The following is a 23567-nucleotide window of genomic DNA, read 5'->3' as shown; positions in this document are numbered from 1 at the left end:
AAACTACATGCAAGTGCTACAGTATAAACATTTACTGGAGTCATCCTCCCATATGCTGTTATATTGGAGATCAGAAACTAGTCCCCTTCGTATTGGACCTCATTTCTGCTTAAGGAGGCCTTACTTGGCACACTTACTTGAGAAGGCAGAGTAGCCTCACATTCAGACTTAGTTCTCACTAATCTGTTTGGACTGTACCACTTTTAAAATCAGACATATTTTTCTCTGTCAAAGATGGAATGTTTCTCTACAAAAGAAAGCTACTACCCATAAAAACTACTGTATCAGGACAAAGCCTATACTAGAAGACTTTCTCTGCAAAATCCAAACTTTTCTGTGCACCTTTTTTTTGTACTGCACATCATTTAATTGTAAGAGCCTCCACCTGCAGTCTGAAATGGTATAATCTTGACATAAATGAAAAGTTTAATGAAAACAGAGGCTCTGAGTCAAAACTAAGGGATGGGGAATGTTCGATCCGCCCTGTTGGACTACATCTCCCGCTGCCTCAGAACATTGGCCATGCCTTTGTCAAGACTGATTTAAGTCAGTGCAGAACAACATCTATCAAGTCCATTGATTTCCCATTGTTTATACTAAAATGACATCACTTCACATCCTTAGCAAATTTCAATAAGAGAGTAAAATATTTCAATTACATTCTTCTTTTAGCAATAGTTTATCTCATTTCACTCCTTCATTTTATTGTTAAATCTTTTCATTATCTCTCACTCACTTCCCTTTTCTACATCTTTTACTTCTTGCTCTTAGTTTATGGTGTGCCCTTGCTCCCAAATTCCAGGCCCCATTACAAATCCATTCTCTTCTTCTGTTTTCTTTATTACTCCCAATCTTTCATCCCCTATTTTATTACCCCACATTCCTATTCAGTTACTATAACAGGAAAGCAGAAGAAACCAAATATAATGTGATTTACAGCAATGGTATAGTCCTACTCCATGATACATTTCCCATTCTAATCTGGGATTGTCAATGCAGACTTTTTAGCATTAAAGTACACTGAGTCCTAACCACTGTGGAACAGCTAACAAGGAAATTGTGTTGCTGTTGTTGCTGTGTGCCTTCAAGTCATTTTTGACTTATGGTAATCCTAAAGTGAATCTATCATGGGATTTTCTTGGCATGTTTATTTAGAGGGGATTTACCATTGCCATCCTCTGAGGTGGCAAGGTCAGCTTTGCCCAAGGTCATCCAGTGGAGTTCACCACCTATATTCCCATGATAATATTCAATGAAATTGAATATATGAGGTCTTAATCATTGTAATTTTTTAAGAGCAAGAGCTATTCCTGAATGGACAGAGTAAAATATAGTGCATGCCAATAAAAGGACAGCTAACATTAAAAATTTTAACAACAGAATATGGTGACTTGGGCAATGAAAAATGTTTAGATTCCCCTAAAACAAGAGTTTGATTTTTTTTAAAATGGATACTTATTTAAAGACTCACAAAACTGAAAGTGTAACTGAGTCATCAATAAGCTTCTTAGAAATCACAATGGAAATACATGTGCATAACCACTGTCCAAATTTTGTTTTTACAATGTATGGAAGTACAACTGAAATAATTCTTGTCTGCAGAGACAGCCAAACCATTACTAGTAAATATGTTTTTGGAATAACCACCAGAAATAAAAATGGAAATTTAACTAACTCCTTTTAACCACTCAAATGACTTGTATCTTTCAAATTCAGATTCATTATTATGAAGAGAGTAACTATACAGTTGCCTCTCCATCTGCGCGGACTTCAGATCCACAACCCTCACTTTCTCATGAGGACCAAATGGAGGGGGTTAAAATGGGGCGTGCACCCGAGGCGTCCACCTCCATTCAAGCCTATGGGGTTTAAATATGTGTGAGTTTCCATTTTTGCAGGGGGTCTGGAACGGATACCCCACAAAAATGGAGGGCTGACTGTATATCCTAAAGACTACATATCCTGTCTGGTCTTGGAAGCTAAGTAGGATTGGCCAAGATTAGTACTTGGATGGGAAACTTGACAAATAACTGGTACTGTTGGCTATAATTCAGAGGAAGGCAATGACAAAACCACTTCTGCGTATACTTTGCCCTAACAAAACCCAAGGAAATTAATGGTGCAGCCATAAGTCAACAGCCAACTTGAAAGCACACACGCACACACAAAATTCTCAGCTAGTGAACATACATAGGGGATTTCCTAATATTGACTAATGATGCTCAAACAGAAAAAAAGTATTCATAAAATCTGTGGAGACTGGAAAAACAAAAATAATGCCAGACTTCTATCACAGAAAGTTCTTAATCTTTGCAAGTCATCACTGGCTCAAGATCCTTAAATTGAAGCAAGATACTTAACTATAAGAATGAGAAAGAGTACAGAATGCTTAAAAGTAAGGTTGTAAAGCTTGAATGCTTAAGAAAGTTATACTACAAAAGTATTCAATACCTAAATCATCCAATTAAAATGAGTATTTGTAACTGAAAATGATTTCTAAGTAGAGATGGGAAGGCCCGGAAAAAACTGAAAACATTTGGAAAAAACAACATTTTTCCCTGAAGCCTTTTTTTAAATATGAAATTGATAGCCTTTTGGCTGAAGAGCAGGGTACAAATAAATAAATAAATATTGCTGCTGTTGTTATTGTTGTTATTATTATTACATGCATACACACACAGTGCATACAATATACATTAAACATATATACAATAATATAGTATTTTCAAGATATACATGCATCTTCTATAATTACTATATCAGGGCTTTTTTCTATGACTGATTGAAAACTACTTCTAATGTAACATTAACATGAATTTTAATATCCTCTTCATCTGCAACTGCTAATGCCTTGAGAAAAACTGAACTAAGAAAATAAGGGCTGCCTTCAAGTAGCACTGCATACATAATAAAATACATATGTTAATTTTGTTAATATACCAGACATTAGCAAAATTCAGATATTTAGGTTATCTGAATTGGATAACAGATGTGTTTACCTCTAAGAAGAGAAAGTAGGAAGGGAGAAAATAAAGGCGTGTGTGCAAGTGAGTGAGAGAAAAAGAGACAGACAGGGAAGAAGAGGATCTATATACTGAGAATGCTATTGCAATCTTGTTACATCAACAAATCTACCTAAAAAGAAATATAAATAACTACCTGCCTATATCAGTCACACATGCTCCTTCTAAATATATATATATTTGGAAAATATAGTGAGTGGCTTGTAGCTGTCATGCTACAGCTGCAAAATATGCAATTTAGATGATACCAGTTGCTGGTCTGACTCTATTCCCTGTGAAAAACAACATAATCATTAAAGGTATACTTACCTTCACAGATGTATCCACCTCACAGAATGAAAATCCAAAACACAACCAGCTTATATTACAACAACAGTAAAACAAAAACAAACAAACCTAACACTCTTGGGCTTGATAGTATAAAAATAAGCACAACTGAAGCACGCGATTTCTGGTACATCAGGTTGCAGCTGAACCACTTTTTCTAAAAAGCAGTCTGCAGTTTATTACGTCTCAGTTGGCTGTAGGCTTGGATCTCTAACTGCTCTGTTTTGCAGCTCCTCCCACACACTTGTTGACTGCTCAGGTTTCAGTTATTTTACCCCAAGTACGATCTCTGAATTGCCAAGGACAACAGATTAGACTCAAATGGGTCAATCTAGCAAAAACCCATTCTCAATGAAAGCTTTGTTGAAAATACTTTTTTCTCTGCATTAACACACAACAAGCCAAAACTAAAAGTCCTATTTCTCATATACCCTGGGTAAGTGATAATATACAGAGGATGCAGGGGCACACCACCAGTCACACTCCATGTGCATTTGGATGCATGTCTGCATAAAATCTATATGGAATGGAGTCATTCAGCTAATGTTCCTAGCAACAGTGCTGCTTAATGCAACCTGGCAGGTATTTTTCAAATGAGGTAGCAAGAGGTCCAACAGGCAGATACCTTAGAAAGGTTTCAAACTGTTTATTATGCACCCAATGGTGATCTTCTGCTGACAAGGCTTCTGTCAGTGTAACAGTGAAGCAATTCCTACTGCTGCTTGCATTCCTCTGAAAGTCTTTCTCCACCCCCAAAAAAATCTGTTACAGAGGAGGTGGGAAGCCTTCATAAGCACATGATGTAGAGGGCTATGAGCGAGGGGGAACTGGTGAATGTCACCTTATTTCCCATTTAGTTGACAGATGCCTCTGGGAGATCAAGGGCCTTTCTGTCAGCAGATGACCCTACTGACACATCCTTTACTTATCAAATTTCTTACAGGCACTTCAAAAAAAATGGCTTGAATTTCTTTAAAGAGTATGAGGTCAAACCATGTCCATCTCTATTTATAGGCATTAGCCAGACTTCTCTGTTATATTCAAGAATAGCTCAAATTACTATGTATAATTTTGAATGCAAAATGAAATAGCCATCTGCAGTGTTATCTCGCCCTGTTTGCCAACATAAGATGGACTTCATCATTCAGAGGCAGTGTAATGTAAATTATTACAGGCTACATATGGGGGGGGGGGGGGGCATGCTCACCTTTTAAATGTGGAGTTGCCCTTTTAAACATATATCTTAGTGATGATGGTGGGACTGATTTTTCAGAGGAAGGCATTACTTGTGTACAAGACGTTGAACTCTCTTAAATCTGCAGCTTATTTTTCTACACCTGCAATGGACTTCTCTGCAGATGGCCCATCTAGGAATATCACTCAGCTGCTCACCAATAGTAAATGTAAACTCATCTAGAAAGATACTGAGATGGTATGGCTTTGGAAAAGTAAGCATCTAGCACAGGAAGATATTTTCCCCCCACAGTCTCCTTTTGTTCATAAAATGTATCAAGATGCAAGATCCACTGAGCTTTGAAAGGTTCTATAACTTTTGTTTCGATCTAACCATTTTGAACTTACACTGCATCCCTTCTGCCATTTTGTTGCTTATCAGAAGTGGACAAAGAAAAGCGAGCAAAGAAAAGTATAGTCTTGATCTTTTTAATTATTTGGATAGTTTTTTAAAGATATCTCACTCCAACATCTTGTCCAGGGTGCTGGCCTCCTAAAGGCTGGGTTTATTTCATTTAGAATGAGAGAGAGAAATTAAAAAGGTCTAACTTACAGACCTTTTTTAGTAGAAACCAAGAATCTTGATCTGTATTAATTTTCAGCTTTAAGGCTGACAGTGGAACAGACTTCTAGTAAACCGATTCACTGATCATTGGAGGCCAGAAGCTGCTCCTCAGTTGATCACTGGTAACCTAGGGAATGAACTTTGCAGCAGTTGTCCCAGGAGCAGTGTTGCCAATTCCCAGGAAATTTCCCAGAAACCAGGAAGTTTTAAACCTTTCTGGGAAATTTCCAGGTTTGCCAAATTTTTCAGAATTTTCAGGGAATTTAACTTTCCCACCCAGACATACCTTCCTGCCCCAAAAAACTGCCCCAAAATACCTTCCCACCCAAAAAAAATGCCCGGCATACCTCCCATGCTAGAAGTCCCGCACCCTTTAGCCTTCCCATAGTGCCTTGCAGCCCCCCAACTCAGAAGTCCCGCTCCCTGGCTCAGACATCCCGCCCTCTCCCAGGAATTTTGGAGGCATTCTGGAAAGCCAATCAGGGGATTTCCTTTGAGGGTGATTGGCAACACTGCCCAGGAGAACAAATCTATCCCTTTCAAAATAATTTTAAAAGTCACATCTACCGGAAATAGTCCTCTCCTACCAAACCACTATTAGAAGCCTCTTTGATTTCCTTTTGTAACTAATTAGGAATAATTTAAGTCAGTAAATTTTATTTGGCCTAAGTATGATTCATCATTATTTACATTTTTCCTGCCTTGAAGAAGAGTCATACAGAAAGCTGTGCTCTAAATTAAGTTAATTAAAAAACCACTACCACCATCAGTCTACAGAACTGATTAAAATGGAAGGTTAAAATGTATGTAATTTGAAGACTGTGCAATTTATTGTACAGTGAGTGAAAGGGGCACTTCAGTAATGATCAGGATACGGGTTACTGCACATGTTCCTAGGCCAGGCTGAGACAGTAAGAAAAACCTTATAGGTAAATCTTGCTCAAAGAGAGACAGGCTAGAAGGAAGATATGGATTTTTGCATTCTGAGCTCTGCAGTTTTGCTGCCTGTTAAGCTTTGCTTTGTTTTTTGTCAGTTACAAGTTGTGAAAGGTATCCCAGTAATGAGAAGCTGCTATACAACTGGCTCTTTGTGCTCCTGTGAGCTTGCAAATATTCCCTTTTGTTTGTGTTTTTCAACTGAAATCCTAAAACTGCTGAGATTTTTAAACACATGATTGCCTATGATTTCAGATTAACAATTTAAAAGTATGTATTTTCATATATGAAAACAGGCTTTAAACCTTTTGTAATTAACTTCAAGTTTCAGAGACTTTTGAAAGGCTGTGCTACAGTGCCTTTTATCATTCTGAACTACATTCCTAATGGGTATTTTGAAAAACAGATGTACAAATTTCCCTCCATTTTATTGCTCTGGCCATCAAAATGTTTTACCATCAAAATAAATGTATACTAATCTTTTGGATTTTCAGATGGTATAGACTTACATGAGCCATTTTGATATCCCAGAAAGAAGACATTCCTAAGCATATCTGCAGTACATAGAATCGTGGAGTTGGAGTAGGAAAATGGGATTGTTTTTTTAGCTGTTAAACTACTCCAATGAGGCAAATAACACATATTTTCTTTTTCTCCACAAGCCTATTTTTTGTCATTAAGATTTATTAAGTATCATAATTTGTTAAAATTGTGCTAGCACACTTTAAAGCCTTTGAAAAAATAAGCCAAATAATCCTAAAGACTATATTTTTCCATATTGATGTAGATAAACTCAGGAATGTTAACAATAGATGTTCATTCATACTAATGCCTTCATTTTACTTCTTTACCCAATACTTGGAGTTTACAATTCTTCTTGAAGTAATATCAGTCATTTTGTTCCACTGGAAAGCTGAACATATTATAGTGTCATATGACAGGGTCATATGACAGAACAATCAGGTATCATACATATACCAGTTTTTTTTAATGCAGCATGCACTGATAAAAAGTAGTTTATCACATTCAGCTATTAAACCATTCTGGATTATTCCCAAAAATAGACCACCTGGTAGATTACAGTTGGCTAACATGTCATGCCTAACATATCATGTGCTCAAAAAATAGAATCAGGCTTTCTTTAGTTTAACTTTAAGCAATTTAGAATCAACAACATTTAAGTTTTATACAGTTTTTAAAAGTTGTATGCAATTAGAGAGCAATAAAATGAAAGGGCATGTCCATTTAATGTGATAGAGAGCATTACAGTATCATTGTTAGCTGTACATTGTTTAAAGCATTGGCAGCCATGAGAAACTCAAAAATTTATTGAGAGTATATTAGTTATTCTAATAGTTTATGAAACAAATGGAACACAAACAAATAAACCAACTCAAAGAGGAAGGAGTTGGTAGAGAAAACATTGCTATCAGCCATCAGGGAAGGCAAATTAATAATGGATTTATCATGAAAAACACAACATACTCTATATGAATCACTTCATATTATCCATATATATAAAAAGGAATCTACACCACATGCTCAAAAACTGATAGAATGGTAAGATTTATTGACCACTAGCGTATAAAAACATACATCTTGTGTACTTTCAATGTCAGTGCACTAGCTTTTTTTTATTTTTTTTGTATAGTTCTTAGTGGGACCTGAAAAAGAATTTGTGAGTATATGATATAAATCACAGCATCGTTCCCTTGTTGAATGGCCCTTACAAAACCTTTATAATTTATTTATAATCTTCCCAATCTTAGAATTTATGGAGAAGCTACTCTGTGTGTGTGTGTGTGCGCGCGCGTGCGCGCGTGCAAAGGCAGGCTTACTGCTTAACATAAAGAAAACAAAAATAATGTCTATGAAGGATCTACATAAATTCTACCTAGACAATGGGGAAATCAAAATAATTAAAGTTCCTGTGCTTTGGATCAGACATTGATCAGAATGGAGACTGTAGTCAAGAAATCAGAAGACTAGGAATGGGAAGGGCAGCTATTAAAGAACTAGACAAGGTTCTAAAGTGTAAGACACACAGCTGAGCACTAAAGTTAGAATAGTCCAAGCCATTGTATTCCCCATCGCCATGTACGGATGTGAAAGCTGGACAGTGTAGAAAGCAGATAAAAAGAAAACCAACTTATGTGAGATGTGGTGCCGGAAAAGAATGCTAAGGATACCATGAACAGCCAAAATGACAAACAAAAGGGTCACTGAACAGATCTCCCTGGAAACCAAGATGATCAAACTGAGGCCGTCTTACTTTTGCCCCATCAAGAGAAGGAATGACTCATTAGAAAATACTATAATGCCAGGAAAAGTAGAAGGTAGTAGAAAGAGAGGCAGACCCCATGCCAGATGGATAGACACATTCAGGGAGGTCATGGGCCTGAATTTGCAGGATCTAAGCAGAGCAGTGGATGACAGAGGATCTTTGTGATGTCTCATCTATAGGGTCGCCATGAATCAGGGCTAACATGAGGGCAACAACAAATGTGTGTATACAGTGTGCCTGCATCATACGCGGGCGTTTTTTACGCGGCTCTCAGTTTACGCTGAAAGGCGCGGGCATGTCATGCATGAGCCCCATTATTTTCATTGGAGCTCGAGCATATGCACTATTTGCCTTTCATCAAGGGGTCCGGAATTTATCCCCCGCGTAAGGCAAGGGCGCAACGTAGCTTAGATGTCATATCTAAGAGGCTTCTTGGTCTATAAATGATGTGGATCATCTCTATTCCCTTTTTTATATATGGGTACTACTATACTAGAAATCCAGCCTGAATGTACATTCTCTGTATAATTTATGTCTGTAAATAATTTGGATAGAATTAGCACCCACAATTTCATGACATCTTTAAATATCTCTGGGTATTTGTGCCACGCTTAAGCACCTGAATCAATCTTTCTATATCTTGTGAAGTTACTGGGAGGAAACCAGCTTGATTCATCAAACTCTAACTGGAGAGGTAAATGATCACTTTCGACCCATTCCTCAATATCTAATGCACTTATTGAAGGGTACAGTCCTGTGGAAATGCAAATCAACTACACTAGCGCCTAAATTTGACAATTAGCATACTGTCCTCTTGATCTGGCCATAGGGCTACCTTTTATATAAATTAATTTGTATTTTGTTAAGGGTAAACATAAACTGCTCTGTCTTTGTAATTTACTGAACTCTAGCTATATGATCAATGTTGTAACTAACAACAATTTTTGAGCAAACGTATTCATTTTTTCTCCACTGAGTCAAATACGGTAGGCCCTCCCCCTTACGCGGGGATCCGTTCTGGATCCCTCCGCGTAAGGGGAAATCCGTGTGTGCTTGAGCCCCATTAAAGATAATGGGGCTTGTGCATGCAGCGGCGCACACCATTACAGCTTCCAGACATGCCAAGGCTTTTTCCGGTGTGGACCTCCAGCGTATGCGTGCGCACTGTACAGTCTAAAGCAGAGATGGGGAAAAGTAAGTCTGCAGGCCACATATGGATCCATCTCCCCACTCTCCTCACACTTTTTTTAACAGCCCTCCAAACTCTCCCAAACCTTCATTTTTACTTCCAATTTTTTTCAAGCAAAAATTAGCCTTCAATAGTCAAACCAATTGTTAGAGGCCTCCAGGAGCGGCAAGTTTGCTTGACCTTGCCCCCATACCCAGAAATCACAACAAAAATGGAGTTCTGGGAGCAATGTTTAGTTGATTGCCAAACAGTGGGCAACCTGGCTCACCATAGGTTCTGGGATTGGAATTGGTCCTTGCAGCTTCTAATTGGCCAAACCTGTTTTTAAAGTAACTTCTTGTACTGTTTTTTTTAAAAAAAAAAATTGTAAGAAATCTAAAAAGAAGAATACAAAGGCACAAATACCAAATTTTAAAACATTACAATGTTCATTCTTTGGGGGGAACTTTCTTACAATCATTTTTAAAGCACAAACTGTAATATGAACACAACTTTAAACATCAGTTTGGGAAGATATACACAATAATTATGTTTAAACAATTATGAACAGTCAAATAATCTCACTGGTCATTTTTAGTGTCTCCTCAACACTGGACTGATTCAGACAACCTGCTCTCACATTAATAAGCCAATATATGGACATTTTGCCCGTGTGTACTGCCCCTTCACTTAGCTGTTTAGGCTGTGATCAAGCCAAGAATCTTCCAACCATAGTGTGTGATTGTCCAAATCAGAAAACTAAAAATATCAGAAGAAGGATATTCAATCAGGCTGTGTGGCCCAAAGAACCATAATGAAATGCTTCTTACCATGGCCGTGAACCGTTCCAGGACTGAGTGATGGCTGGTGTAATTCTTTGGTTGGAGTAAGATACCCTTCTTTTGCCTGACGCTGGCTCATTTTTCCTGGAGTCTGAGCATGAGATTCATCACTGTTTGTTACCACAGCTGGAAAACAGTGGATTATTCTTTATTATATTTACCACTACAACAAAAGCATCAGTGTACACAGTTCTTTAAAGAGTAAAAGGCATCAGGCCCCTGCCCCAAGAACCTAATATTCTAAAATCCCATGTAGCAGAAATGTACTTCCTTAGGCTGAATAATACTAGGTGATGAGAACTAAGGGTGAGTGCCAAAGACTTCATAGGAAACTTCAAGTTTTTAAGAAAGTATGAAATGTGTCGTCACACAAGTGTTCTAGGATGCAGTTACAACCATACATAGTGTCAAGGGAGAAAAACCAAAGGGCTGAGGAGGAAGCAAAACACCTTCAGACGGTGAATCAAGGTTAACAAGCCGGGGGAATCAGGAAAAAAGAGATTGGGGAGGAGGCCATATGGGGTTTTCAAGGTAAGGAAAAACCCATTGCTGGATCTAGGAGCAGTCAAAGACAACAGTTTAGGGATTTAAGAAAGCTTCCTTGACACACTTCAGAAAATAGCAAGCAATATAAGGTATTCAGGCTCATGCAGGATACCAGTGATTAGAAGTATATCCTCACAAACATGCACCCATGACATGCACTGCATGTCTTATTCCTGAACCCATCCCTTTTCTACTTAGTTGGAGGATGCTTTGTTATTCATTTCAATTTTTTATTAAGAACAGGAACCAAAACAAAGACAAAATGCAAAACCAACAACAACAATTACATTCCAACACATACTCTTATTACATACATATAAATAAAATTCTAAACAAAGTTCCTTCATCTATCTGAGTGCATAAGACTTGATCTGCTCATTTTTTCCTATGTCTTTACCTCTCTCTTTTTCACTATTACTTCTTTCATCTATTTTTACAAATTACCATGATCAGAGCCCATTCATTATCTGTATTTTTTCTATCTTTGTAATTTAACCAACAAGTTAGTATATCTAAATCACTCATGTCTGCCAATCTGAATAACCATTCTTCTGTTGTAGAGATTTTTGTAGTTTTCCAATTCTAAGCTAATAACATTCAGACAAAAGTTCATATATAAAACTATCTTCCAATCTTGGAGGAAGCTTTTTCTAACAGACAGAGAGGCATTTCTCCTTCACAACGCACTGGCTATTTCTCACTTTTAAAAGCATTCTGTGAATAAAGTACAAGGGGGCCCTTCTAGAGCTTGTAAGGTTAATGTGTTCTCTGCCAAACCATATGACTCTTCCATATTATTATTCTGATAATGTCCAAAAATTAAGCCTATATGGCATGAATGTATAACAAAGAGCCAAACCACCAACATTTCCCATGTGCTCTAGCTTTTTAATCTCGGAGATAAACATGTTGTAGTGGGTCCTATGTCACAGTTCTGGAAAGGATACAGGTTGAATATCCCTTATTCTGAAATCTGAAATACTCCAAAATCCCAAACTGTCCATACGGGTGGCTGGGATAGTGACACCATGGCTGTCTGGTGTTACTTTGTTTTGTACACACAAACTTTATTTCATGCATAAAAGTATTTAAAATATTGTGCATAAAATAACATTCAGATTATGTGCATAAGGTATATACAAAACATAAACCAATTTCATATTTAGTTTTGGGTCCCATCTCCATGATATTTCATTGTGTGTGCTGTGTGACTTCATGTAGTTTCTGACTTATGACAATCCTAAGGAGAACCTTTAATAGGGTTTTCTTGGCAAGATTTGTTCAGAGAAGGTTCTAGTTCCAAGCATTTTGGATAAAGGAGACTCAACCTATACTTAGTTTTTCACAGAATTCCAGATTCTAATAAAGTGACTGCTCAGTTTGAACAATAAAAACTGATATCTCAGAAATATTGGCATCACATTTTGAGTCTTCCTTTATAATGTTAGTACTTGTATGTTTTATATCCTTTAACATTAAACCTTTTTGATATTTAATTTCTAAAGTTAGCTTCGGAGGACAACTACTTGGGAGGACAGTGGTCCAAAGATCTACTTTTATAAAAAGGAGTAAACCAGTGTATCTTCACATCGACTTAAATATTCCATGCAAAAATGACAAAATTTGTAAGCATCAACTTGAAATCCAATTCATAAAAGCATGTTTACTTCTGAAATTCTGTTGTCTTTTGTACCAATCAATAAGAATTAAATATTGTGATGTTAGTCTTTTCCTCCCTCCCATTCATCAGCTATTTTTCTAATCTAATCATTCACAAAGTCACATTGCCCTCTAGAGGCTCCACTAGTGAAGCACAAACTTCCTTACATTTTCTAATACATTATTAGCCTTAGCCACAATGTTTAAATAATCATAACCTGCAACAGGCTGAATTCTTCCCCAGCATCTTTGAATGCTTATACATTGTAGAATTACTGAGATACAGCTGAGATACTAAAGATGAACAGGATAATACACATAGGCACAAGAACATCTTGGATTTCGTTCTCCCTGACATACTAGAACTTCTGAGAATTACCACTTTACACTGCAAATATAGGCTCACAAAACACACATATGTACAATCCCATGCACACATAAACAGGTAGCACAACATATTTGTTTTTCTAGGTGAGAAACATTTAATTCTTTGACCCCACCTACCCAGAGAAGAGGCAAATCTCAATGAGAGTTAGGCTCTAGGTAGTTCTAGTTTGGCTCTACTATGATGCAGAGATGATACTACAAATAAAGCAACCAAGCTATCTACAAATATTTTATATATATATATATATATATATATATATATATATCTCACATATGTCCCTTTTCCAGGACCTCCTATTCTCTATGAAGACATAACATTTCCCCTGCAGCTGACAGGTAAAGGGGGTCCAGACTACTGCTGGGCTTAGGTTGACAAGCTGTCTGTCATCAACTGGCTCTGCATCAGGCATCTCTTCTTACCAGGCTTGAGATACATCTCTACTTTTCTTCACTGGTTAATATGGGAACCAAAACACATTACATGAAGTATGACTGTGGTTTTCAAAATATGAAATTAAAGATACAATGGATAGGTAAGTTTGAACTATGTTTTCCTATTCAATATAAAACTGAGAAAGACAATAATTTTAACTGCTACGGTGCAACTATTTTTATTTTATTTTTTTGTAACTTGGGAAACTTTTGGAGAGCTATGGTACTCTGTTTCAGCATGCAAAGTAAAATAGGAGAAAAAAGGTGTGGGATGGAAATATCAGCTCCTTTGTCACTAACTGGTTTATTTTAGCATGGCACAATCATAGATTTCAATCCACTTCTTCAGATGTACTAACCTAAAACAGTATGCATAACCTGGGTGGAAAAACAGAGAGGAGACCCTGCTACAAATTCAGAGGCAACATTTGCCCTCATATTTACTCTGGCAGCAATATTAAAGGTCCAAATAATATTGCCACAACATTAAAAGTACAATACTTATTTTATAAAGTCATTCTCCAATATGCTATAATGATATTCTCTGTCAGCAAAGCTCCTCTGCACTCTACATTGAACAAACAGGACGCTCTCTACACAAAATAATAAATGGACACAAACATTCTTAGAAATGGCAGTGTCCCAAAACCCTTTTAATTTTCCTAGGCATACAACCAATGACTTTCAAGTTGCTGTTATGTATCAAAAATAAAATCCAAAGGAAGATTGGAAAGTGAAACAGCCCCACCAAACCAGCCAAAATTAAGAACACAAATGAGACAAATTGCTGGAAGTGTAAAAAAAATCCAGGTTCGCTGTATCACATGTGGTGACAGTGCGAAACTGCTAAAAAATTCTGGAAAGATATACATAAGAAAACTGAAAAAAGTTTCCTCTCTTTGAGAAAGAAAAAGTAGTAGCATATAGATATCCTCATTTATAAATTCAAAAGGTAATGTAGAAAAATAGTCTAAACTATATCATTAATTACTAAATCTTTGATTATGGTACTCAGAAGTAAATAATTTGTTTTGTCTTATTTTTTAGTTAATGTTTCAACATATTTTAATTGCTGGTGTTTGTTTGTAAAGACTGTAAGCTTGTTTACTTGTTTTAAACTTGGATAAAACCCAATAAAAATTATTTTAAAAAAAGAAAAAGAAAAAGAAAGTGAAACAGCTGTAATGGGATACATTCACAAATTTGAGTCTGTTAACAGAGAATGGGTTTTTGACAGACTACATGTATTAATATATGTATTTTCACCATGGCTACACATATAACAACAGAGTTCTCCTCAGAAAACATTCCCACCATAAGAGAATTGATTGTCATGTAAGGGCACTCACACTCAGGACTAAGACTTTCACAGTGTCATGCTGCTTGAAAAACATGTATCAACTTGCACAGTTCTTTGAACGTTTATTACCATGGTCACAATTTGCATAGGTATCCTATTACACAATCTTTCTATATCGCATTACACTCTGATCCAACCTCCAAAGCTATGTAATCAAGCTTAAACACTTGTGGCTTAAAACTGTATCCCATCAGTGTGGCTGATGGAATGGACTAATAAACCAATTAGTCTCACACATACTGCCATATACTTTCCCCTCCCAGCCACCTAACTCCTCTCTTCTCTCTTTTTTTATTTGAAAAGTTAGTATGCCTCACTCAATAAATCTTCCATTCCAAATTCCACACTGATACAGTAGATGTACGGCGCGGCGCACTGTACTGCATCACACTGACTTTATACAAAAATATAATGTGCTTTTAACAGAGGATGCCTTACATCTCAACTACAGGATCATTGCAAAAGTTTTGCAGTAAAAGTCTAACAATTTACATGATGACAGTAAGTAATGTCTTGACAGTAATTTACAATAAGTAGTATATCTAGTTTGGTCTCATACTTGAAGTGGGATTAACAAGCTTTTCAATTAAGAATCTAGTTTTGAGGTGGAGTCTGGGACAGAAAGCATTCGGGCCTGTAATTAAGAAGCTAAAATAAACCACAAATAGTTCCATTAGCTAAATCTGTATGCAAGGGTAACATACACAAGGTTATCTCAGTTCAATGAACAATATAATTCAGATCCAGATTCAGTCATGCTGAGCACACCCACTAAGATTTAAAGAATTTATGTAAATCATCACAGCTAGCTTGTATATTGATTTCAGCGGCATTACTTGAAGCACATCTAAAATGTGTGTTCAAGTTTAGATTCTAAGTTGTTTAAGACCACTTAGGAACAACAGGAAATTTCACTTTATATTTAAAGCACAGGAAAATACATATTACTATTCATCATCTATGCAGCAGTCTCTAACACAGGTTGGAGAACAAAGTAGAACTACATGTGAAAAATGATTATGAAAACCCTTATACAGTATGTACAGTGCTCCCGTGTCATATGCGGCTTCCAGCATAAGCTGGAAGCTGTGCTGGAAAAAAGGCTTGCGTGCCCCGGAAGAAGTAACATGGCACGCAGCCGTGGTGCACACGCGGCACCACACGGTGGACACGAGCCCCATTACTTCTAATGGGGCTCGAGCTTATGCACTTTTTCTTTTATGCGGGGGGTGGGTGGGTGGTCCGGAATGGATCCCCTGCATAAAAGAAGGGCCCACTGTAGTTCTTTACTGCTTCATAGTTCATTTTTGTTGATTAGATATCATTATGTCTGTTACACTTGTCAGATCAATATTCATCTCAATGTGAAATAGTACCCAGATATTAAAGAGAGATGAAGGCCTGGTACAGATGGGTAGGAAAGGATGGCGTGATGCCACCCCATTTTGCCCTGGATTGCTGCCACAGCAACTGCATGGGCGCAGCAATTATCCGTTCTATAAAGGAGCTGTGAAATGCAGCTCCTTTCCACATCACTGCCAAGGCGCCATTAGCGCCCTGGAGTGGCATGGTGACATCTCTTGTGTGCTGCCCCGTTTGGATGCAGCACACAAGGCACATCATCGGTGTGCACACTGTCTGAATGCACGCACGCCCCAAAATGGTATCGGGAGAGCACGGAGTGTGGGGCACACTCCACTCTCCTAAGCCCTAATGTTGGCCCCAGGCTGACGCTTTACAGCTGTCTGTACCAGGCCGAAGTTTGCAGTGTTGTCATAAACCCCAAAATGTGGTAATATGAATCCAAATATTCACCTTTTACTTTAAAAACCTATAGTAACACAATCATCAGACCATCAGAGGTTGTCAGGTTGTATGCAATATTTTTAAATTAATAATCAGAAATTTACAATTCAGGCAGATTATAAATTAATTTGAAATATATAAAGTAAGCATTTCATCTGATTATATTTAGGAACAAGAATCTTTCCAGACACTTTTCCAAAAACACACTGATACTTCAACTTGTACAAAATATGGCAGCCAGGTTAATTACAGGTATTTGTCCTAATGATCACATAACACTGGTTTTGAAATTCCTTCACTGGCTGCCAATTAGTTTCCGGGCAAGATTACCTTTAAAGCCCTACATGGCTTGGATCCAGAATACTTAAGGGAACGCCTTCTTCCATACTGTCCGTCCTGCACTCTAAGGTCCTCGGGGAAGAATCTACTTCAGCCAATAAAATCTAGACTAACCTCAGTTACCCAGAGGGCCTTCTCCACTGCTGCTCCAAAGCTATGGAATGACCTGCCAGAGGAGATCTGCCACATTTCTACTCTTACAGCCTTTATGAAGGCTCTTAAGACGGATCTCTTCTGACAGGCCTTCCCTACCTAGTTCCTCTCCCCATTTACTGTGACTTACGTCACTCTGTCCACCAATTCTTCTCTTAAATTTAATGAGAAGAATTAAATTAAAATTAATAAAAATTAAATTGTTGCCTCAAGAAGAAGACCCCTCCCTCCATCCCAACTGTCATCATCAGACCTGGGAGGGAGTGAAAAAGACAGGCCCAATTCCATCAGGTCTAACTGTGAATTCTGTAACTCACGTCACTCTCTTTTATTTTATTTTATTTTATTTATTTTTTGGATTTTATTTTATTGTATTCTCTATATTTTTATTGCTGTAACCCGCCCAGATTCCTTGTGATCAGGCGGGCTATAAATAAATTATCATCATCATCATCATCATCATCATCATCATCATCATCATGATGTCCCTCACTGGTGATACTCTCAGCCTCCAAGAATTAAAAAAGGAAACTAACATTCTTCAGAACAAGTGGGACTGGAATAAGATACTGTAGTTTAAAATGTCCTTGCTCAGTGATCCAGATGTGTTTTCTTTCAAGATACCTCATGTAATTTGCCTCACTGAGCTGCAGTGCTTTCTGGGGGGGGGGGGGGGGGGGGAATGTTCTGTGCCAATCCTTTTTTTTTTTTTTTTTTTTTTGGTCTTACTGCAAACCTGTGACTCCCTCCCAAGCCCTTTAGAACTGTCCTCTATTTTGAATTAGTGCCTGAGAATAACTGATTATATAGGGTTGGAAAAGCTAAATGAGATCCCAAAACAGTCATGCCTGCTATAATTTATGTTACTGATTGGAATAGAAGATCCTTCATGCCATATAAAAACTGCTTTGAAAAAATTCTTATACAGGCACCCGCGCTATATGCGGCCTTACCATACGCAGCTTTGAGCTTATGTGTACAGCAAACCCGGGAGGAGAAAATGGTGTGTGCACCGCAAGCACATACACGGAGCCACACACAGGAGTGTGCTGCCCTAGGAATCAATACGATTCCAGCATATGCATTTTCCCCCATACGCAGGGGGATCCGGAACGAATCCCCCATGTATAGGAAGGGCCTACTGTATTTGCACCTTTTTTCATGTTGCATGCATTGTGGTATATTTGTTGTGTGTCATCAAGTCATTCTGACTTATGGTGACCTTAAGGCAAACTATTTCAGGGTTTTCTTCACAGTTGCCTTCCACTGAGACTGAGGTAAGTAATCAAGAAAAAACAACACTCAACGCACAAGACCACACAATGGAAATAGTGGTGTTAAGGTTCTCTAGGTGATGTCTCAGGACAACTTTCCAGTAAAAACTAATGTATATCTGAAGAACTGCCAAACCTCGCTAACTATAGTAATATTTTTCAATTAATTAAAGAGAACAGTTCTTCAATTTAATGGTGTCAGCTATCTGAGAAGGCATGAATAATGCCTTTTAACAGTTTTCCAACAGTAAGAGCTGAATCTTGTTTACTTATAGTACCACAAAGGGAGAAATGAAAGCAGCCTATTTATCTTCTGCTTATTGTCAGAGTAAATGTTTAATCCCATTATGGAATCAAAGCTAGAACACAATGATATTTTTATAGTGAAGTAGTGAGGTGCACTGAGTGCAGTGCTGAATTTGAGTATGTCTAGGCATGACTGCCTGTAGGGGGCGGTGCTCATCTCCGTTATTAAGCTGAAGAACCAGCATTGCTGAAGACGATTCCAGTGGTCATGTGGCCAGCATGTGGCCAGCATGACTGTACCAAGCACTGTTACCTTTCCACTGAAGTGGTACCTATTTATCTACTTGTATTTGCTTTCGAACTGCTAGGTTGGCAGAAGCTGGGACTAGTGATAGGAGCTCACCACATCATGCAGCATTCGGGCCTCCAAGTGCCAACCTTACGAAAGTCAGAATTGATGTCTGAACCACTAAGACACCACATCCCACTGATTTAAAACAACATTCATATGATTGGCTAAGAGCCTATTATATAACCCAAGTTGCTTCAAATACTCCTGCTGATTTTTGAACAGTTTAAATGTATTAGTCTAACATGAAACTGCTGACTGGATGCTGACTAAATCTCTACATAACATAGTAAATATTTAAAAAGCCAGTTCTATGGTTTAAAACAATACATTTGCAATACAATCCTTTATTCCTGTGTTTTGAAAGGAAAAAATCCCAATCAAAAACTACTTCCGATTTACTGGCACAACAGATTTAGATTGGAATATAGCACAAAATCAATATAAACCATCTTCTGCTGAAATTAATGAAATCATTTAAGTGTATCCAAAATCAGAATATGACAATCATTGCAGTGTGTTAGATGGAAATTAATTCATCAATTTTCAAATGGATGAGAGGACTTCCTATATTCACATCATTCTATATGTTGATAGTATAGGCTATATTCAGAGTACGTCAATAGCAAACTACCTCTGAAAATTCCTTGCCTATGAAAGAAAACCCTGTAAAATTTATGGGGTCACCGTTAAGTCAACATGTGACTTGAAGGTATATATTTTACTTGAGTTACCTGGAACAGAATACCATCTTTTATAGACAGATCAGCCTTTAAGCAAACACACAAGAGCATGCACAAGCACTTCTGTTGGTTAAGTTACTTTCATCCTACTACTTCAGCTTCTGGATTTATTTTAAAATGCTCAGCATTCACTAATATTAGTAAGGTATGGAAGAGGCCAATGAAATCCAAGATTTGGCCTTATGAGAATACAATTTTCAGATGAGGCACCAGAAAAAATTTACTTACTTGAGGGTCCCTGCAAATCTTTGATCTCACCATGATGCTGAAGAGGCAGTGCAATTGAGTACGCAGTACAGCAAACAAAAACATCCAGGCCAAAAAATGGGGAGGGGATGAGGAGCACAACAGCCACAACAGAAGGGAAAAAAGAACAAAGGAAAGAGTATGTTAGTCTGAAACTAAAAATGCAACATGATAGTAATTTCTTAATTATATATAGCTCCAAAATAGGGTAAATGAAGCAAAATAAAAATCCACACGGAGAATATGATTAGCAAAAGCCACCATTAACTATGCTAGAGTTAGTAAACAACTCATACTCTCAAGAGATACAAATATTTCTTAAATTATTTTCATAAGATATCATGTAACATGCCAAACATATTTGTTCACTGGAAAAGTGAAGTTATGAATGCCTTTAAAACTTGAAAAATGAACAAGAAAGGAAGATTAACATGGTCTACAAATTAATAGCAGAAAGATTGTTATTGGCACAGAACAGGAACACAAACATTTAATCGTGGCTTTCAAAACAATATACTGTATCCAAAAGAGTGAGTGAAGAATGGAATGTTACTAAAAGCATATCAAAAGATGGGATACCTGTATTTTTCCCACTTTGGGGGAAAAAGCAGCGTGGGATTATACCTAGAAATGGTTGGACAGAAGGTTGGACAGAAGGCTGCACAGAATTCTTACTCCAATTGCTATTCATCTGGTCAAACTGGCTACTTCCAGTAGCTACTTCCCATATAATTGAAAGAAGAAAAAATGGTTGAATGTGTCTTTAGACTCTCCACAGAAATGAAAAAAGTAAACACCACTCTGTTTGTCAGCCATTACTTTAGTGATACCGGTTGTGATATATTTTAATTAATGTTTTTATTTCTCTTTTAAAATAACCTCTACCTAGTCTAACCTTGATATATATATTCTATAAACATCTTTTGCATGCAGAAGTTTAATAAATGGTTTAATATCTGCCTCCTCTATGTAGCTGAGAAATATCTGTGCTTGAAATTCAGGAGCTGCTGTGAGTTGGTGCAGACAATACTGGCCTGAATTGATTAATTTAGCTCCCTGTGTTATCCCTTTGCTCTACAACCTCTTAAGAAAGTTGTCCCAGCAGCACCTCACTTTTTCCTTTTAGAAGAGATGAATCATGTCAAAAATAGTAAGTGGGTCCTATGGTGCCGAAAGAAAGATAAAGACAAATTCGTCATCTGAAGAAGTTGAAAACTATCTGGTTATTTCAGAGCCACTGTCTTCAGAGCCACTATTACAGTAGGCCCTCCTTATTCATGGACTTGCCATATGCGGATTCCAGCATCTGTGGATGGCAAACTCGCATGGGGGGGATGGCAGAGGTGGAAGAGGAGGAGGAGGCGGAGGGAGGAGAAGGAGACAGCGGCAGAAGTGGCGGAGGCAGGAAGAAACGGAAGAGGAGGAAGAGGTGGGGGAGGGGAGAAAGAGGAGGAGGAGGAGGGAAAAGTGGCAGAGAGAAAAGGAGGAGAAAGAGGAAGAGGAGGGAGAAGAAGCGAAGGGAAGAGGAGGAGAAGGAGTGTATATAATTATACACTCAGTTCGACATATTCACGAGGGTTCCATTCCAGACACCACCATCCCTGTGATTAGCAAAATCTGTGGGATCTCAAGTCCCGTTGTTCCTAATGGTGGTACAACACATGCACAACCATATTGGCACAACCATGTGCACAAGCCACCATTCGGGAGAACAGGGCAGGACCATCTGTGGATGGCCCAATTGGAATAGCAAGCCCATTGAAGAAGAAAGCCAACTGTAATCACAATAATGCTTGGAAAGGTAGAAGGCAATAGAAAAAGAGGAAGACCATGTTCCAGACAGAGTGATTCAATTAAGAAAACCATGGTCCTGAATCTGTAAGAATCTGAGCAGGGCTGTTGATGATAGGATGACTTCAAGGTCTCTCATTCATTTGTTGTTATGTGCCTTCAAGTCGTTTTTGTCTTATGGTGACCCTAAGGCAAACCTATTACAGGATTTTCTTGGCAGATTTGTTCTGAGGAGCTTTGTCATTGTCTTCCCCTGAAGCTGAGAGCACGTGACTTAGAATCATAGAAGATCACCCAGTGGGTTTCATGGCCAAGCCAGGAATCGAACCCTGGTCTCCAGAGTCTAGTCCAATGCTTAATGGCCAGTACGTAAATACGTACTTCACAAGATGAACAGTGAAGTAGGAAAGCTAAGTGAAGAAGCCGATAGTTCAAGATTACTGTAATGGCCAGTATGTAAATATTTCAGCACTGCATTGCTAATCACTTTCAAGTAGCTGCTAAGAAACAGGTTAACACAACCTTAGTGTCTACTTCTGTTGTCTCTCTTTATCATAAGTTGAAGTTGACTTGATAGCAGTTAGCAACAACAAAATAAATTCTGCTAGACAGTTTTCTGACTGCCAAGAAATTCACATCTTCAAACTAACCGGAACTGATTCAACTATTTCAATTCACAAACTTTCTGGTTGTTACAAGCCTGAAGTATGTGATAATTCTGTAACATACAGGTCCACCTAATAAACACTTCTAAAATCATGTAATTGTATTTTGGGATATGCATGCACCATTATATTATATTATACATATGTTCTGACCTTTCTCTAATCCAGTCAGCACATGTATTGACTGCTCTTGCAGTGAAATCCCCCCACCAAAAAAGAATCTATTATACAAGTATACTTTAATCACAATTTCCCTGATCAGTTTCCATTTTTGATTTCCCAAAAAGCATCATATCATATGAAACTAATACTGTACATCTTTATGTGGAATTTTTAGTCTACAATTAAAATGTCAGAATTACAGAATTACTGTTCGTTGAAGTGAAAAGTAACAACAGAATGAGAGTCAGTATGATCACCAATGAAATGAAACCTATCAAAATGGCATGCATGAAGATAGGAGAAGAGAGAATTGTATCTCAAAGATGAGTAACTTGTTAGTGCAAAACACTGTGCTATTATCATTACTTACATGATGAAAAAGAATTGATGAGCGTTCAGCTACTAACAACTTCACAAAACTGTACAAATAAGCAACTGCCCGCAAGGTGAACAGCAAAGTAGGAAAGCTAAGTGAAGAAGCTGATAGTTCAAGATTACTGTAATGGCCAGTACGTAAATATTTCAGCATTGCATTGCTAATCACTTTCAAGTAGCTTCTAAGAAACAGGCTAATACAACCTTAGTTGTATTAGCCTGTTGTCTCTGTTTCATGAAAACTACTAGATTATATAAATTCAACAATACTTGTAAAAATGGGGGTGGGAGTAGGAACAGCTAATTTACAATCTAATGGACATTTTTGTTTCATGCAAATGTAGATAATAAGCAAGGAAACTTTCTAAAACTTCAGCAGTTTAAGAGTTTTAAATAAAACAATTTACACAGGAAAGGGATCTCTGCAAAAACCGAAAACACTTTCCACACTGATCTTCTCTCATATCTCTTTATGAAATTACATTTAGACATTTATTTCACTTGTGTACAGTGCTGTACCCAAGTCTTTTACTCCGAGTCTTAAGTCAAGTCGCAAGTCTCTACCTGTAAGTTTCAAGTCCTTGCAAAATACTTTCAAGTCAAGACTCAAGCCAAGTCTTAAGTCTGGGAGCCAACTTTAACAGAAAAAAAAGGAG

The 23567-nt window shown here is 37.6% G+C and overlaps 1 protein-coding gene across 7 annotated transcripts in view; it reads right to left on the bottom strand.

Annotated features, from left to right (window-relative positions):
- Positions 1–23567, bottom strand: part of LOC149312155 (oxysterol-binding protein-related protein 8-like) — a 93732-nt gene that overhangs the window by 51766 nt on the left and 18399 nt on the right. For 2 of the 7 annotated variants that reach the window (XM_089524065.1, XM_089524066.1), the window contains exons 3-4: positions 19901–19937; positions 10367–10504 (exon numbers count right to left, since the gene is read on the bottom strand). In XM_089524065.1, the coding sequence (XP_089380191.1) occupies positions 10367–10504; positions 19901–19937 (175 nt within the window). Of the gene's footprint in view, positions 1–3419; positions 3526–10366; positions 10505–19900; positions 19938–20497; positions 20639–22906; positions 22947–23567 lie in introns of those variants that run through there. The other 5 variants (XM_089524070.1, XM_089524069.1, XM_089524071.1 and 2 more) reach the window with 5 other exon arrangements.

Source organism: Sceloporus occidentalis, unplaced genomic scaffold, assembly GCF_023333645.1.
Source record: "Sceloporus occidentalis isolate IW3139 unplaced genomic scaffold, rSceOcc1.0.p SCAF_5, whole genome shotgun sequence".
NCBI lineage: Eukaryota > Metazoa > Chordata > Lepidosauria > Squamata > Phrynosomatidae > Sceloporus > Sceloporus occidentalis.
This window is presented reverse-complemented; position numbering and strand designations above follow the sequence as displayed.